Raw genomic sequence first — 17,545 nt, forward strand, 5'->3', positions numbered from 1 at the left:
AAAGTACAAGCAACATAAAGACACTTAATGTTGTTGTGTTCCAGGTCTGTCAGCTGTTGCGGTGTGTGCTCCCAGTGAGAAGTTCCTGAACATGGGCGGACCATTGGCCATCGGGTTGGGTGTTGTCTTCATGGCTTCCATTGGTTAGTATGTTGTACTAAGGCCACACCAATTTAATTAGTTGGTTCTCGGATTCGCCTCTTCGTTTTTTTCTGATTCGCAAGAAAAAAAAAATAACAGAAGATTCTGGTTCTGAATCAACTCTGGTTCTGAATCAACAGTTGAGGAAAGTCCTTTTCTTTCTACTTGTTACATTTTTTCCATCTATCAATGCAGTGGTTTGATCAAAAGTTCAAATTTCATTGTTAAGATACTAACCCAGCCTTCTACACAACCAAATATTCGTACCTTGCTTACGTTTCTGTGTCTCTCATATACCTTCAGAGCTTCTAAATGGAGTTCTGCTTCTCGCCGCTATACATGTACATGTATGTAACCGATATAGGTGGCTCTTTTGTGGCGAGAACGCAATCCCAAGCATGGCTTAGTTTGTACCCCCCCCCCCTTCTTCCCCCCCCTTCTTCCCAGTTCATCACTGTAGTCAACTTTGGGATTGCGTTCTCGCCGCAAAAGCACCACCTACGTCACAGAAACGTAAGCAAAGTAGGAATATTTGGCTGTGTATAAGAAAACCCTTATATGATGATCATGTTTTTCCCTGTGTTTGTGTACTAGGAAACATGTTCATCCCCCCGACGGGAGCCCTGGGTCTGGGCCTGTACTCCATCAGCATGTACGGAGGACTCATCCTGTTTGGAGCCTTCCTGCTGTACGACACGCAGCACATCATCAGGAAAGCGGAAACCTACCCGCTCTACGCCGCTCGACCGTACGACCCCGTCAATGCGTGAGTCCATTCCTTCCCTAGATGTTTGAAAAGTTCAATACAAAATCTGTCTATGACAATCACTTGAGATCTTTATTTGCAATCAGATAACAGATTCATGTACAGATACATATTCATTATACAGATTCATGTACAGATACAGATTTTCCGAGTATGATGACCTTGTCAGTCCCTACACCTGTGAGGAGGGTTGACAGATTGACCTGGATTTGTTTAAGATGGATAAGGAAAATACAAAAATAAATAGCTGGATAAAAGGAATAATGCCAAATTAATAATGGTGGAATTTCCAAATTATGTAATTTCAGGGTGGCAAAACAAAACATTCTGGATGAGGACATCTGTCTGATATTGACTATTTACTATCTATTTCTTAGCACCTTTTTGTTATCATTTTATACTTGGAGGGTTTGAAATAGCCCCAAAACAAGTTTAGTATGTGAATTCTTTTATTGTTTGGTACCAATACATTGTAAATATCATGAGCCAGCCTATGATACAAAACAAGCAACTTTTTTTATTGGCAACTTTATATTCAAGCATCTGTATCGTCTTGATTCAGCTTAATACTTTAAAAGAAAATTGAATTTGAAAATCCAGTTTTGCTTCCCTGAAATTGCATTGGGTGCCATAAACAAGTCTTGTATGTTGTAGTTTTTTGTTTATATTACTTTCATGGGGTGGTCCAGTTAAACTTTGCCATATCAAAACTACTGCAGGAACCTGTATAGAGGATAATGCCTGATGTCTTGTGTTGTTGTTACAGTTCTCTGAGGATCTACATCGACACACTCAACATCTTCATCAGAATCGCCACCCTGCTGGCCGGTGGAGGGAACAAGAGGCGCTGAATTTACGGAGAGGCTGATCCAGACGTGCTGAGGCCTAGGGAAAATGTTGTGTTGTTGGTTACTCCCCAACCCTAGCAAAAATCCCCCAACCCTAGCCTTTTATTAGTTGTCTGCCAACGAGAGATATAAAATTTTTGATCTGTCATAATAGTGCGTTATCCACCAGACTCTTTAGCAGGCTGAATAAATAGTAGAAATCGGCCCCAAAATAATGTTGCTGGTCAGGGGTGTTGGTCGGCCATAGAAGGTCCAGTTTGCCTGCATAGAACTGGACCCTCGTAGCTGTATAGCCAACCAACTCCCCTGGACAGCTACATTCTCTTTTTAGGCTGATTTCTACTATTTATTCAGCCTGCAAAAGAGTCTGGTGGAGTCTAGTGGTGTGTACTGATACATATACTGATACACAAACTGAAACGAGTCATAACTCAGGTCATATCATTTTGGTTCAAGTCTAAGTACCAGTGTACTGATACATTTCAGTGTTATATTAACTCTATTTGTTGGATCACTTTAGCCAAGATGTAAACAAAACAAAGATTTTACAAAAGTGAATCCCTACCAACCGACCCTAAATTTCTCTGGAACATCATTACAGGAAACACAACATTAATTTTCCTAGGCCTGAGGAGAAGAGATTATCGTCTGATTTTATCTGTGACTGACCTGCAACATACAATGTCATGTATTTATATACAAAATGCTTTCCACCAATATGGCTTGGTTATAAGATAATTTTGAAAAGTATAGTAACAACAACATGTGAAATGAGCCATGAACTGCTATATCTCATATTACAAGCAGTTATGACTATTATATAGGTAATATTAGTTTATCTATACAGCTGGATTATACAAAATATACAAGCTGGACGTTCTACACATGTAACTTCCCTGATTGTGGTTTGAAATGGAAAACTTGACAGCAGAGGACAGCAACGATGGATGTATATTCTACATAGCCTGTGTTTATCAGATTTCTAGTATTGACTGATCTTTGGGTATTCTGACATGACAATATTTTATTTGTTTTCACCATGGTCAGCTGGTGTATTTTCATAGAAGGGCCAAGAAGCAAGATACTGTTACTTAGATGTGTTACAATGGTTTGTGCGAATAAAGACAAAATAATTGTAAAACTCTTGTCATTTTCATCATATAAACAACTGACTTTTGAACTTTGCAAATTTGTAGTGATATTGTGCTGCAGAACCATGACTGAGAAGCTTGAAACTAGAGGGTTTGGCGTTCAGACAATTTCATACAGCAGTCTTAAAGTACTAGTGTCCCCAGCATGGATTTGTCAAAAAATAGGTTCCTATTGAATTACAGAGACCTCAGACCTCCACGAAATGATTAGATCATGTGTGGTGGTGACTGTGCCCTCTTGTCATTCACAAGTCTTTCTTCACTGTGCAAGGGAAACAACACCAGCTTGATTCAAGAAGTGAAATTATCAATATCAAAATAAAAGTATCGATATTATAGAAATTATCAAGTCTGCGAATGATTCATCGCCAGGTCCTTTGTAATGTAAGCCTGTATCAGCATGAGAAACGTTATCTCCTAGCGAGGACTATCAGAACTGCATGTGTGGTCAGCATGGCGCACGGTTTGCATTTGTCCAACACTGCGGAGCCCACACAGACGGAGGCTGACACAGACTACCCTTCACCACAGCTGCATAGAAATACGTCAAAAAAATATATGTAAGAATTTGCGGTAGTTTCCCAACCTGCAGGACAAAGCAACCTTAGCTTACACCAACTTGACTCTAATAATCCGAGTAAACAAACAAACAAACAACAATCGGACTCTGAGAAAGTACTGCATTGTTGAAGAGAATAACCTTACTTACAGTGGGAGGAGTTATTTCAGCAGATGCCAGAAGTTTGGGCCACCGTACTGGTGGCGGCGGTGCTGGTTGTGGCCGTGGAACGGCTGGACCTGTGTATGTTTGTTGCTGGGGCACGGGAGCCCGATGAACCTGTATCGGGGGTGTAGGAGGCGGTGTAGGAGGCCTATATGGGAGTCGCTCCAGCCTCCCGGGGTACACGCGGACTCTAGATGTAGCGCCTCTGCCTCCTGACGCCAGCCTGGCGTGGAACTCCAGCACGCGCGGCCGCTCACAGTAGAACGTGAAGTTCACCCCGTGGTGCCCGTTAATCTTTTCCTCGGGACGGATCTGCCCCTCAAACACGCAGCAGATATCCTCTCCTTCCAACAACACGATTGTAGGTGTGGGCGTGCCTTCCTGTGGAAGCAAACAAACAAACAAACAAACGATTGTAGGTGTGGGTGTGCCTTCCTGTGGAAACAAACAAACAAACAAACAAACAAACAAACAAACGATTGTAGGTGTGGGTGTGCCTTCCTGTGGAAACAAACAAACAAACAAACAACACGATTGTAGGTGTGGGTGTGCCTTCCTGTGGAAACAAACAAACAAACAAACAACACGATTGTAGGTGTGGGTGTGCCTTCCTGTGGAAACAAACAAACAAACAAACAACACGATTGTAGGTGTGGGCGTGCCTTCCTGTGGAAACAAACAAACAAACAAAACGATTGTAGGTGAGGGCGTGCCTTCCTGTGGAAATAAACAAACAAATAAACAAACAAACAACACGTTGCCTGCCTGCCTGTGAAGGACATCATATCCAACAAGAAGGATATCATATCCAGCATCGTGCCTGTACTTGAAGTAATGTTAGGATCAGACACGGTCCTGGATGGTCTATGCAAATCTAAGAGTTTATACTTAATCCCCAAGCAGACCCTAAGGTGGGGAAGTCAGTAGCCAATTGCCCAACTTAACTACTGCTTAATGGGCGAATTGTAGCGCCTTTTCACCCTAGGATCTGCTTGGAGATGATCTACCGTCTCACCTGACACTCGAAATCCTCCCGAAGCTGTGCCTGGCAGACGCGGTCCTCCGCCCGCTCCGTGTGCACGCACTCGATCCGCGCCGTCATCACTCCGTCCCGCCGCGCGTCCTGCCACTTCTTCAAGATGACGATCTGTACGAGCCTGGCCCGGGTGTTCTTGGTTACCATTTCGACAGTTCTGGTTGGATCATCCAAGCTGTTGTCGCAAACAACCGCGAAGCTAGGAGAAAGTTACGACTCGGTTAGTTGTCATTAGAGATGCTACTATCGACTACATTTTGGCAGTGCTGTCACTGATAACTTTCGTTTTGGGCAATGCCTTGTGCCTGATCCAGATAGATTTTTTTATCCTCCCAAAAACATAATAGAAAGCTGGCGCGGGTCATCCTGTGAAGGGGTCTTGGCGATTTGAAAGGGCTTGTTTGATACCCAGAAGGAACGCTACTCGGAGATTCCTACGCTCCAAGCAGAGGTTTGGCTTATTGTTGGCGAGTTTTTTTTTTAATCGGGCTTCCTTTTTTGTACTGCTTTTTTTTTACGCCAACCCAAAAAAAGTGCAAAAAAGAAAGCCAGATAAAAACACACCAAACATAAGCCAAAACCCAAACCTTTGCTTGGAGAGTAGGAGATTCCGTTCTCTGAGACTTCGACGCTATCAGAACACTTAGTAATACGTGTCTCCAAGCAGACCCGGTCACAGCTTGGTCAATTCGAGAGTGACTTGTTTCCGCCGGATCTGCTTGGATTACTTTCCTCCAACTTTCCCAATGAAACTTACCCAGCTCTGAGCTGGTCGGTCTTGAAGGCAACCTTTGACCCTTGTATGACGAGGTCGTCCACGGAGCTGGTGACGTCATGCCAGCGCTTTGTGACGTCATCATAGCTGATGACGCGGACTCGGGCGTTCCCGGGGGCCAGGGGCAGCACCACGGTGGCAGGGCTGCTGAGGAGCAGGTTCTTACAGAACCGGACGATGTGACTCATACCTCGGACCTCACGGATACCATCCTTCATGGCGGCGCACGTCAGGGTGTCGGCATCCACCGGCAGGACCTTAGTTTGAACACCAGAGAAGGAAAACTTAATTACAACTAGAGAAGTAACATTTGCAAAGCAAATGCATAATGTTTACCTTCGGACATGGTCTGTCCTGTGAATATGTTTGAGTAAAAATTAACAGGGCAGGCCATGTCCGAAGGTAAACATTATGCATTTGCTTTGCAAATGTTACTTCTCTAGTATATGGTGACAGGAGCAGAGCAGACCATGAAATTGCAACATTGTGTAACCCAACAACAGTCACCATGGTGACAGGCATCAACGAATCATGTCATTGGTCAGATCAGAGGTCACTGTTTGGAGAAGAAGAGGAAGAAACTGAGCAAAAACGATATGTTTTCCTTCGGTAAACATAACTAGAAAGTTAATAATGCAAAGCAAATGCATTATGTTTACCTTCACATGGTCTGGCCTTACAAAGTACTGCTATGTTTATTCTTGCTCAAACGCTTTCATGACCGGGCTCCATGATCATATGGTACTAACCCGTCCCTTGCTACATCATGAACATACGTCACGAAAGAGTCTCTCACGACAAGATGGTGATGATGATAATGATGCTACATCATGTAACCCAACACCACAGGGTGTCTGTTACAATACTAGTTATTATGGTGACAGTCATTTTGTCTGGACATATGTACAGAGCAAAACAACGTGCTTCTGCAAATAGATACAGGATTGCATCTTGGCAAAAGAGTAGAACGGGCGTAAGGTTTCTTACCGTATACCCCACCGACCGATGGCCACCAAAGTCCCTGGGTAGGGATATCAGGACGTCTGTTTGAGATGAGGAGCGGAGCGGTGATGCCTGGTACCGCTCCAGAGGCCGCGCCACCACAGCAAACTCCGAGAAATGCGACACATCCACTGTTACAACGTGCTGCCCCTGGAAGGTACGGATAAAACTCAATATATAAACCGGTTGTGAAAAAGAAGTCAGGGGATTTGAATTGCTGCATGCAATTCAGGGATCTGAATACTTTCAAAGTTTGCTTGATACTAGATACAGTACGTATCGGACAAGTGATAAGCCGTGATTTTTGAAACGGATGTTTGAAAACGGCAACTTACAAAGATACCTAGCATGAAAGTTCATCTGTGTTGGTATAAGTCATTATGAAATTAAGACTAAGCTTTAACTTCCAACACTTACTGGCCAAGTATTGGGACTTACACCTGAACAGAGACGGGGGGCGACACAAGTTATCTGGCACGTATGACCCGCTACTACGGTCACTTGTCTCTGACGTCACGTTCCAAGAGTAGACGGGTCCATTCCGTGAACAAGTTTGATGGAGTCAACCGAAAATTTGGGGTAAGTCCCAATACTTTGTCAGAGTTGGAATTTAAAGCATCACATCATAGTCTTTATTTCATAATTACAAGCTTTAAGATACCCGCTTGCCCTGCTTTGGACCTTCGGTACTTACCCACTCGTTCTTCTGACTCCGCGTGTTGAGAGTCTGCCACGTCCGCCCGCCGTTTCCAGATGTCTTCACCACGTACTGCTTCTCAAGGTGGAACCTGTGTGAGGTAGACGGTAGTGTGTTCGGCTCAGGACCAAGAGGTCCTGGGATCAAACCTATCATGTCACCAATCTTGTGCCCTTGGGAAAGGCACTTGACACGACTTTCCTCAATTCACTCAGGTGGAAATGAGTACCTAGCTTCGGTTAAGGACGTCCCTCGGATAGCCACACCCCACGCACGTTGAAGAACCTACGAAAATTATCGGAAAGAGCAGGGGTCTCTTCCGGCGTGAGTAGTTCAAACCTTACAGTTCTGGTGTTACGCAGCTTGTACTTACATGTACAAAACTGTGTTACGCCTAAATGCGGGTTTACAGGTTATGCGAAACAAACAAACCTGGGCAAAGCGTGCGTGAGTGTGAGAGTGACGGGCTGGGAGAACCTCAGTCCCGCCGGGCGAAGCTGCAAGACGTCGCTCACCAGCAGCTCGTCGTCCCGAAGCGCGATGGTCTGGCCGCAGCCGTGCGGGTTCAGCACCGCCGAGATGACCGAGGTGTCGCCGGTTGCTCTTGGGGGGATGGCAAGCACGCCGCCGGCCGGGAGGCTCAGGTACTGCACGGCGCGTGCGGCTCCAGAAACCCAGTGGCTGTGGATGACAAACAGACGAAGTGAGATCGTTGATAATCTTCAAGTAGACTCTGTGCATGTGGGGCAATGGGAGTCCATACTGGCCTCCTGAATCCATTAGCCTCCTGTAACCTCTGCCATTGCCCACAGAATCTGCTTGGAAATTAGCTCTTTGAATCCTGTACGCAGGCTTATAGACACGTTAAACTTAGCACACTGCCCAACCAATGCCCACTGAGAGCACACAAGTGTCTCGTAAGGCTTGATTATGAAAACGTCAGGAAAGATCAGGAAAGAATTCATGTAACACTCACCTAGTCTGTTTGTTGTACTCGTCTGGAACGGTTTGACCCAGGCGGGATTCTTCGTACACTTCCAGAGCAACTGACCTCGCGGTTGCCTTGGAGATTCGGTCCAGGAGCCCTTCCATCACGTCCATCGCGAGGTGCCATATTGCATGTTCTTCGCTAGCGACCGACTTCGCCATCGCCCTGGTGGCTTCTTTCATGAGCGTTTCCGCGACTCCCCGCAAGGTGGCGTCTAGGCGCACCTCGCCTGCAGCCACTTCCTCTATCGCTTCCTCCCACATCTCTGCCACCACTTCCCACGTCATGGCGTCCACGCGGGCAGCGTGTGTGGCCACTTCGGTTGTCAAAGCCTCCGTGACTTCCTCCAAAAGCTCCTGCAACACTCCCCAGGCCACGTCATCTAACTGCGCACCACTTACTGCTGCCTCCGTAGTTATCGGCTCCATGACTTCTTCCAACATGTTTTCCAACACCTCCCAGGCCACATTGTCTACCTGCACAGCGGCTGTTGCCATTTCTTCTGTCATCACCATCCTCACCTCCTCCAACATCTCTCCCATCACTCTCCATGTCATAGCGTCTACCTGGGCCGCGTGTGTGGCCAAGTCTTCCGTCATTGCTGCAGGGACTTCCTCCAACAGCCCCTGCATCACTTCCCACGCCACAACATCCAGCCGCACAGCGCGTGCCGCCACTTTCTTAGATACAGCTTCGGTGACTTCCCTCGAAAGCTCTTCCAACTCTTCCCACGCCGCGGCATCTACCTGCGCAGCGCGTGCCGCCATCTCATCAGTTATCGCCTCCGTAACTTCTCCCAAAATGTCATCCAATATTTCCCGCGCCACATTGTCTACTTGCACCGCGCTTTCCGCCACTTCTTTTAGCATAAGCGTTTCTGCTTCCTCCATAAACTCTTCCATGACATTCCATGACGCAGCATCTAGTTGCATCGCGCCTGTTGCCACTTCTGTCGCCGTTGCCTTAATGCCGGATTCCAGAAGCTCTTCCATGGCGGCTCTTGCCGCATCATCCACCTGCACTGCGTCTGTAGCCAACTCCTCTGTCATCGAGCTCGCCGTTTCTTCCAACAACTCGCCTGCCACGATGGCCATGGCCGTTTCTTCGTCTATACTTTCTACGGTTATCTCCTTCATAAGCCCTGGCAGGACTTCTTCCAGCATGCTTCGGAAGACGTATTCCGAACATTCCTTGTCAGCGATAACCACACCTGCGACATCCAACATCAGGTCGTCCCAAACGCACTCCTCCGTCACCGCGACCATGTTGTCTGTCAGACCTTCCACGATGGTCTCGTCAACAACCTCCGCAGCGACGCGGACCGACGTCTTGTGGAGGATATCTTCTGACAGAAGGTCGACGAGCACAGAGACGACATTTCCCTGGAGCACCTCGGCCTCGGGCAGCGCCAGTGCCGGGCAGTTATCCAGGATGAGCCCTGTGTTCGTGCCGGCCTGTTTGTCCCTGAGACTGTCCCTGAGCTGGTACAGGGTGAGCGGCAGGTCGGACAGACGGCGGTTCCCCTCCAGGTCCAGCGTCTGCAGGCGGAGCAGGTTTCCCAGGCTGGCGGGGAGCACGCGCAGCTTGTTCCCGGCCAGGTGAAGCCGCCTGATGGAGCTCAGCTTTCCTACGGACTCCGGTAGCGTCTCCAGGCCGCAGTAGCTCATGTTCAGTTCCTCCAACTTCTCAAGACGCTCAAGACCTTCTGGCAGCACCTTTAAGGAGTAGTTGCCCTCCATGTCCAACGCCTTTAAGTGTGCGGGGACGTTTAGCTTCAGATCGCCGCTGCTGTTGTTAAGCTTGTTCCGCTTCATCTCCAGACGGTCCAGGCGGCCCAGAGACTCGATGGATTCTGGGATGGTCCCAAAGGCGTTATCGCTGATGATTAGGACTTTCACCCGCGTGAGCGCCGCGATGCCGGGCGGGAGAGACGTCAGCTGGTTCTGGGACAGGTCCAGAGTTTCCACCGTCGCCAGGAGAGTGAGATTCTCGGGAAGCGAGGTCAGCTCACAACTACTCAGAGCCACGTGTTTCAAGTATCGAAGCTGCTTCATGGTGGGCGGCAGCGAGGCGAGGCGCGGGTTTCTGGACAAGTCTATCCGGGTCAGGTAGGCGCACCTGGAGATGTTCCCGCTCACCTCGCTGACGTCACATCCGGCCGCTCGCACCTCCTTCAGATTGTGCAGACTGGCGATGTTGACCGGTAAGGAGCCCAGCGGGTTGTCCGACACGTCCAGGATATCCAGCTCTGTGATGCTAAAAACGGCTGGCGGGATTTCTTTCAAACGCTTGTGCGAGAGATCCAGGTCCTTCGAGGAGCCTATCGTCTGCATTCGCGCCCGCAGATTCGCCTCTGTCCAGCGGTTCCCTTCCCTCCGATTCGTGCCTTTTTCTCTTGGCGATCTTCGAGTTGCCTTACGTGCGCGATCCATCTTTTTTGCGAACCGGTCTTTTGTTGACCTATAGAACGGCACGACGCGTCCTGATGTCATTTCAGAGTACGTCTTTGTTAAACAAAATTCAAACACAATATTTTACCGACTTTGACTTTTGAATTTGTTACTTTTAGCATCAGGTACCAAAGTAGTATGCAATTGGCTTTTGGTCAAATATTTGGTGGCGGAGGGGAGGGGGTATGCGGTGTCATAGAAGGAAAATATTGGTGAAATTTAGTTTGATGCAGTGATGCAGTGTGATTCCATTCTGAAATGCAGTCCTACGTACATGTTAAGTCATTGGTCATAATATGATACCAGTATTACCAGGTAACATTCGACGGACGCCAAGATGCCAGGCTATACGTAACAAACAGCTGCATCTGCCTGCGTTCGCTTCGTGTGGAATATAATAGAGTCACCGTTAGAGAAACGAATCGTGTCATATGGGCGCCAACACACCTGTTACACTTATTCAGCATTGCTAACCTACAAATGTGAGTCCTCGAACTACAATGAAGTTGTAGCCAAAGCTACAAAACATAGACTTGGGCATGGGACGCGTACGTGCAGAAAATCTAGCCTCCTTCGCAGAGTCGACTGGGCTTTTCAGAGAGCCTCTATATCAATGCGCTTTTCCCTTGGTATTTCCAGTTGTAACCGAGGTTCCTTTGCCGGCCCAGTACAAAAAGGATGTGGTATACAGGAAAGAAAAAAAGCATGTAAAAGTAACCCGAAAAGCCCAGTCGTAGCGCCTGCCAACGAGGCTACAGGAAATGCGGGCTTCTTTGCCGATGTAGTGTTTGAAGGTGTATAAAAACAGGTTCAAGAGGCCTTGTAAATATTTGCCCCCGGTATAAAAGTTACTGCGGACTTCAGAACGAAGATTGTTTCAGAGCAAACATTCCGATAACCCGCCGGGACCTGCAGAACACTGATTTGGTAAAACAAAAATCAATAGCAACAAATACAACTGGTGAATTATACAAGGTGCAATCTACAAACCGTTATGGTCGTAGCGTAGGACTTACAGGAAGTATGTAATATATATAAAAATGGAATGATAAAGACAAACCCAGCTTGATTTGGTGAGCTGCCTCGGGGAGATGACTCGAGCTTCCTGCAAGTTATTTGGTATTTAGTTTAAATTCATCATTTTCTGCCAGGAGCAGCAACCTACTGCAAATTGCAGTTTATCAAGCATAGCCATATAGGTGTGTGCAGCTAGTGCGTCCTATATATAAGTAATCTCCAAGCAGATGTAGAGTGGCTCTGGAGTTTTATGTGCTTTATTAATAGATGTTTTCGCTTGACAGGACGAGATAAAAAAGGATTTTACCACTGCAAGACTCCACATCTGCTTGAAGAATACTTTTAAAAATGACACGGACCAGTTGCATACGTACAAAACGTTCAGGCCTAGCGTATGCTGTAGGAAAGGACTGCAACCGATTTTACAGCTAACTCTTCTGCTATGTTTAGATTGTAAAATCTTAACAACAAAATTACAAGGGCAATATAGTTGTAACTTGTATCAACACAACCACAAAAATAAGACTAACACCAAAGAGGTACAGATTAAGATGTCCCGGGAAAGCACCAATAAAGCTTAAGTACGGCCTTGTCAGGTGCCTTATTGTCACGTACTGATCAAATGAAAATGTTAAAAATAATCACCATGATTTATAATATATGTTATCTACCTTTGTCGCCGACAGTCCTTCAGTTTGTGCCTGCGAAGCTGGTGTGTTGTGCCGAAGGGCGGTTATACCGCCTATACAGATACAGACAGAGTTTAGCTTAGTGGAGCGAGAGCTGAGAAATTCCCATGCATATGTTTGAGAGCTGAAATTCCTGCCATGGGTAGTAAAAAAGTGAACAAATTCAATGACGGACAATCAAGCACACAAAACGGTCCTGAAACACATACAGCACGTCACAATCACGGCACACACACGCCACTACCCAAGACTGTACGTGCGCGAGTAGCGGGCAGGGGCGTATTAACGTCGTACCCTCACGATGAAGGTTGTCGCAGGTTGTTTATTTTCGCCACACATTGTTTGCCAAGGACCGCAGGGGGAGGGGGGTTAAAGGTAACTAGGCTGGCTGATTGCTCAAATAAAGTTTTATGAAAAGTCCCCCTATCCCCACTGTTTGCTCTGTTACATGGTCTTGATCAGAACCGCTTTCTTTTGTTACGTTTGGTATCTTTTTTTCGACAGCCTATCGGGTGGCGTATTAGATATTGTCCAACCAATTTGATACAGCTTTGCTAATTTGATATATCCTTGTAGCCACAAAAAGGACTAAATATACAGAGAGATAAGTGTCTGTGTGCGTGTTTGTGTGTTTGTGTGTGTGTGTGTGTGTGTGTGTGTGTGTGTGTGTGTGTGTGTGCGCGCGCGCATGTGTGTGAGTCAGCGTCTGTAGAAAAAGGGGACACACGATAACCAGGATTTCATCCAACGTCCTTTAGGAGATCAGACTTGCAGGTTGCGGTTCTAACGGCCACCACCAGGTGGAGCAACGAACTGTGCAAATCAAGTTTTACTTGAGTGTAATGCCACATTGTCCCTGTCTTTCGTCTGTGTTACTAAAATAAGGTGTTGATCAGTTCTTAGTGGAGATTTCTGAAGGCGGGTGGTGGGGCTCACGTTCAGTACAAGAACTTCACAAGGACGAATTCTAGCCCGCGACGTCGTTACCTCTCGGGCGACTGCAGTGACATTTATTTGTTCGGCTAATTTTACGGATCGCTGGAGAAATTTCGGCAGTCATTGTGCGAATTTGTACCCAGAAATGCCCCTTTGTTCGGTGCGGTACAACAGCGGTACAGAAGTTGAAAGAACACCGCAAGTTCAAACATAGTATGTTACATTGATTTCTATACTGTACACGGGCCGCTAATTTTCCACAACGTGGGTACTGAAATGGTAATATATGTAGGTCGTGTCCATGGTATAGAAGCACTTTCATTGATAAAATCTTACGATCCCTGAGTCCTAAGACATTTCTGTTCACTAGGCAACACATAAGATCGGTGAAAAATATTTGACTTCAATCGGAGTTGGACCTGACAACAGCTTTTGTTTCGTCGCCTGGATATATGCGGGGTTCATTTTAACCGTTCTTACGTCATTTTTTTTCATTAGGCCCCTGTCAAACATTCACGAATATAGCCTCCCAATTTTAAATGTCTAACGTCATTGAACTATAACAGTGCATGATGTTACATTGTATATGTGCATTAATTCGGGTTAACCTTAACAAGCTTAACCAATACTCAACCGTGTCCGTTAGTACTAACACCTTTCCTAACTTTTCGTGTGTAATTTTACACAAGTTGTCCACTTAACTTTTATTGCTAAATTTACACCTGAGCACGTTTGTGATAACACAAATTGAGGAGGTTCTATTGATAAAAACTTCTTGCACAAATTCAAATGGCTTACATACCACCCAATGTAATTTCAGGAGGGCAAGACGAAAACTATTCTGGATGATGAAATCTGTCTATATTGACATTTACGGCTATTTCATCATGAGTACATTTTCGTCATTATTTCATAAATTGAATCGTTTGAAATAGCACCCAAACATGTTAACAAGCAACCGTTTTCCATTAGTGACATCGAATTTTAGCCTCACAGATATCAGTATGCTATTGGCCTGGGTATCATCTGGATTATCTTCGAGCGTTGCGAAGCCCAGATCTGGATGGTACCCAGGCTATATGCTATGGGACAGGATTGATTCCACTAACTACATTAAAAAATGACCAGAAAATTGACTTTGAAAATCCAGTTTTGTCGCCCTGAACTTGCATGGAATGAGGGCAACCGACACAGCTACTGCACTTTGTTCCTCAGTTTCCGGCGCACTTTTACTGCCATGCCGAGTGTGCTGACGACACAGCACAGCAGGACGACAGCAAGCTGCACCAGGATCGACGTGGCTGACGGACGGGACAGCAGCAGGTGGCGCCCGGACTGAAGGTCTCGAAACACCGTCTCGAACTGTACGATGGCCATGGTCGCCATGGCCACGTGGAAGAGCTGATGCCCGTGCCCGAAGATGTCGAACGTCCCCGGCTGGAACTTGTGCGGGACGTTGGACGTGTAGAAGAAGACTCCCGTCATGAAGAACGAGGCGTGCGCCACGTGCATCCAGGAAACAGTATCCATGCTGCCCCGGAAGTGATCCATGAAGACGCGGTGCAGGACGGGAGACATGGACAGCACGTACATGCTGCCGACGGCGCTGATCTGGAGCACCCAGCGCATGCGCGGATAGGGCCGGTTGAACCTGACCTTCCCGTAGGAACAGCAGACGCACGTGTAACAGCCGCTGGCCACCAGGAGCGGGAAGAAAAAAGGTTTAAACACGCGGGAAAACCACGGGTCGCTGCAAATAGAGAACTGCGCAAGTCCGGCCGTGAAACCGTAGAACGCGATGCCCACGTAGTCCAGGATGAAACACATGTAGTGCGCGTGCTCAGAGTGGGACTGGAAGAGGTGGGCGGCGAAGCTGAGGAACAGGAATGAGCAACCGCCGAAACCGAGTAGAAGTAAGGCCCAACACGTGTGGTCAGCGCTGAAGTCTAGCTCACCTGTAACGTAAAAAAAATTAAGAACTTTATTATATGGCAGACAATCAAAAGTCTGAATTACAACTAATTTACACAAAATTCCATTTAAAAAATTCATAATTTTCAAACGAAACGACTTTAAAACCTCAGAAAACAGTTATACAATTACATAACGTCAAATAAGAAGTGCGCTTGGTACAGAAGAAATCTTTTACTCTCTCTCTCTCTGTACTACATTTTGGCAGCTACTACTGCTATGTTTATTCTAAAATACATTCATATTCGAATTCATAATATATGGTGGCCAGCCCCTTCAGGTCTGTCCTGCTACATTACATAGCCCAACACCGCAGGTGGCAGCCTTCTGGTCCAGGTCATTAACTTTATTTGTTTGGACAAAAAGAGGAAGAAGAAACAGAGCAAAAGCAACATGTTCTCCTTATTTTTGCGTGAAGGTAAACATAATTTCTACTAATATGCCTGATACAAGTACTAGACGTGGTAACTTTGTGCAGAAACTATGGCAACGGTAAAGGGACATTCGGCCTTACCTGTACGGGTGAAAACGTTGTAGAGGAGGATGGAGAACGGTATGAGGTGTGTCCAGGCGTTCATCACTTCGTTGTGAATCTGGAAGAGACTGAGGAGGTAGTAGTGCCAGGGCTGGTGCGGGGCGCGGTACCCGTCATGCACGTACGGCTCACGGAACAGCACCGGAACTTCCTCCGACCGCCGCGTGCAAGGCATGCTGGGAAGCTCGGGGATCATGCCCTGCAAAAAGACAATTTCTGTCAAACAAACAGATCTATTTACCTCAAAATGTGAGATACTCATACCATGCCATCAGTTTCACCCCTTGTCTCCGATCACCGAAACGTCTAGTAGTCTCCACCAGACTAACAACGAGGGTTCAAAAAGCATTAACCTGGGTACCATCCGAATTTTCGCTCCGCAACGCTAGAAAAAAATCACGATTTTTAATAGCCTAAGTTTTAATAGCCACCGTAGAGTTCATTATTTGCCCAAAATCCCGCGGACTGATTCTCCCATGCTCCTGGCCAACTATGACCCCCTTTTTTTTACCGAACTTTACGATTCGTACCCCCGTATGAAGGCCTAGTGGAAGTTACGAAACGTCGGCTTCTTTCGTGTTGTTATATTATACAGGCGTAAGAATAGAGAAAGTGCAGCCTCGAACATGCCAGAACAAAAGGATATAACAAAAACAGCATCATACCTTCAGTATTTCTAAGGGCTTCCTGGGTACCATCCTGGTCCTACTGTGGTGCGGTGGAAGGGACAGACAACAAACCCAGGATTATATAACGACCATCTCTTCCCATTACCAAGGAGGTTCTCCCTATTATTAACCACCTTACCACCACCGACCTACACCGCCTTAAGCCGGTTTCACACATTCAGAACCTTCCCCCGAACACCAGCCGGCCAGATTTTAAGGCCAAGCCTTTCTATACGAATCGACTTTGAGCTAAATTTGAGTCAAAGTTGACTGCCAACCATGCCCTGAACGACACACTAACACCAGTCAACCATGACCGAACCTCCCGTCCACACCAGAATGTTTGAAACTTTTGAAACATTCGGTTGGTGTACATGTAGTCGAACAGTAGCCGACCTGGCCGAACACCAGCCGACCTTGGTCCCGACCTATTCCTAACCATAGTTGGGGGCGTTGAGCTAGCGTTTGGGACGCCGAATTCGACTATGTGTCTGTAACAGAATTAGCCTTTGAGTTTGAGTCATCTTTATCTACGAGTACAGTATGCATTTAGCTCTTCACCCCATGGCCTAAGGCGATGGTAATAAAAATCATTTTTGTGAGGTAAATTCTTGACAGTGTGACCCAGAACTGTCCTGCGTGAGTTTTATCTTGTGTTCTGCTTTCCATCACCGATTAGATGATCGAGGGCTGATCCAAAGATTTAAAGTGGAGAGAGGAAAAAGACTTTGTTATGAAAGGGGGAGTCTTTTTTTTTTCAAATTTGTGTGTGTGATCCACATTATATAGGCCTTTCACTTTCGCCTACATATCGTTGGCAGATATCTCCAAGCAGATCTTTTGGTGGGGGTAAGAGTTACTAAGACAGTATCAAATTGGCCAGTCTGTATCCATGTCCCCGGGGAAATGGAAATGGATACAGACTGGCCAATTTGATACTGTCTTACCCCCACCAAAAGATCTGCTTGGAGATTAGTTTGTAAGTACTCAGTGGTAGGCAGTGTAAACTCGGCCTACAGTCGCTGCTGTAAACTCAGCAAATGCTACAATAGCCTTCTAATGCTAGGATGAGACGTTCATATTTGGACAACTTGTTTTCGTCTGGGTCGGTGTCTTTGCACTTCACACAATCAAGACCCTTAATTATGGTG

At 46.5% G+C, this 17,545-nt stretch overlaps 3 protein-coding genes across 7 annotated transcripts in view; 1 reads left to right on the forward strand and 2 right to left on the reverse strand.

Annotated features, from left to right (window-relative positions):
• The window catches only part of LOC109466058 (growth hormone-inducible transmembrane protein-like), a 10,992-nt gene extending 8,484 nt beyond the window's left edge, over positions 1 to 2,508 (forward strand). For 2 of the 3 annotated variants that reach the window (XM_019763653.1, XM_019763655.1), the window contains 3 exons: positions 45 to 143; positions 736 to 907; positions 1,674 to 2,508. In XM_019763653.1, coding sequence (XP_019619212.1) covers positions 45 to 143; positions 736 to 907; positions 1,674 to 1,758 — 356 coding nt within the window. In that variant the 3' untranslated portion in view covers positions 1,759 to 2,508. The remainder of the gene's footprint in view (positions 1 to 44; positions 144 to 735; positions 908 to 1,673) is intronic. The other variant, XM_019763654.1, reaches the window with a different exon arrangement.
• A 381-nt stretch (positions 2,509 to 2,889) lies between these two features.
• On the reverse strand, positions 2,890 to 12,887 carry LOC109466062. Its single transcript, XM_019763664.1, has 10 exons — positions 12,267 to 12,887; positions 11,639 to 11,683; positions 8,117 to 10,588; positions 7,573 to 7,821; positions 7,138 to 7,231; positions 6,429 to 6,593; positions 5,424 to 5,698; positions 4,646 to 4,865; positions 3,616 to 4,011; positions 2,890 to 3,437 (listed from the first exon to the last, which is right to left on the reverse strand). Exons 3-10 carry the CDS (start codon positions 10,558 to 10,560, stop codon positions 3,429 to 3,431), a joined length of 3,852 nt encoding a protein of 1,283 aa, XP_019619223.1. The 5' UTR covers positions 10,561 to 10,588; positions 11,639 to 11,683; positions 12,267 to 12,887; the 3' UTR covers positions 2,890 to 3,428.
• A 685-nt stretch (positions 12,888 to 13,572) lies between these two features.
• Positions 13,573 to 17,545, reverse strand: part of LOC109466059 (membrane progestin receptor beta-like) — an 8,050-nt gene continuing 4,077 nt past the window's right edge. For 2 of the 3 annotated variants that reach the window (XM_019763659.1, XM_019763660.1), the window contains exons 3-4: positions 15,706 to 15,925; positions 13,573 to 15,175 (exon numbers count right to left, since the gene is read on the reverse strand). In XM_019763659.1, coding sequence (XP_019619218.1) covers positions 14,415 to 15,175; positions 15,706 to 15,925 — 981 coding nt within the window. In that variant the 3' untranslated portion in view covers positions 13,573 to 14,414. The remainder of the gene's footprint in view (positions 15,176 to 15,705; positions 15,926 to 17,545) is intronic. The other variant, XM_019763661.1, reaches the window with a different exon arrangement.

The sequence above is a fragment of the Branchiostoma belcheri genome, unplaced genomic scaffold (genome assembly GCF_001625305.1).
Source record: "Branchiostoma belcheri isolate BF01 breed outbred unplaced genomic scaffold, Haploidv18h27 scaffold16, whole genome shotgun sequence".
NCBI classification, from domain to species: Eukaryota; Metazoa; Chordata; class Leptocardii; order Amphioxiformes; family Branchiostomatidae; genus Branchiostoma; species Branchiostoma belcheri.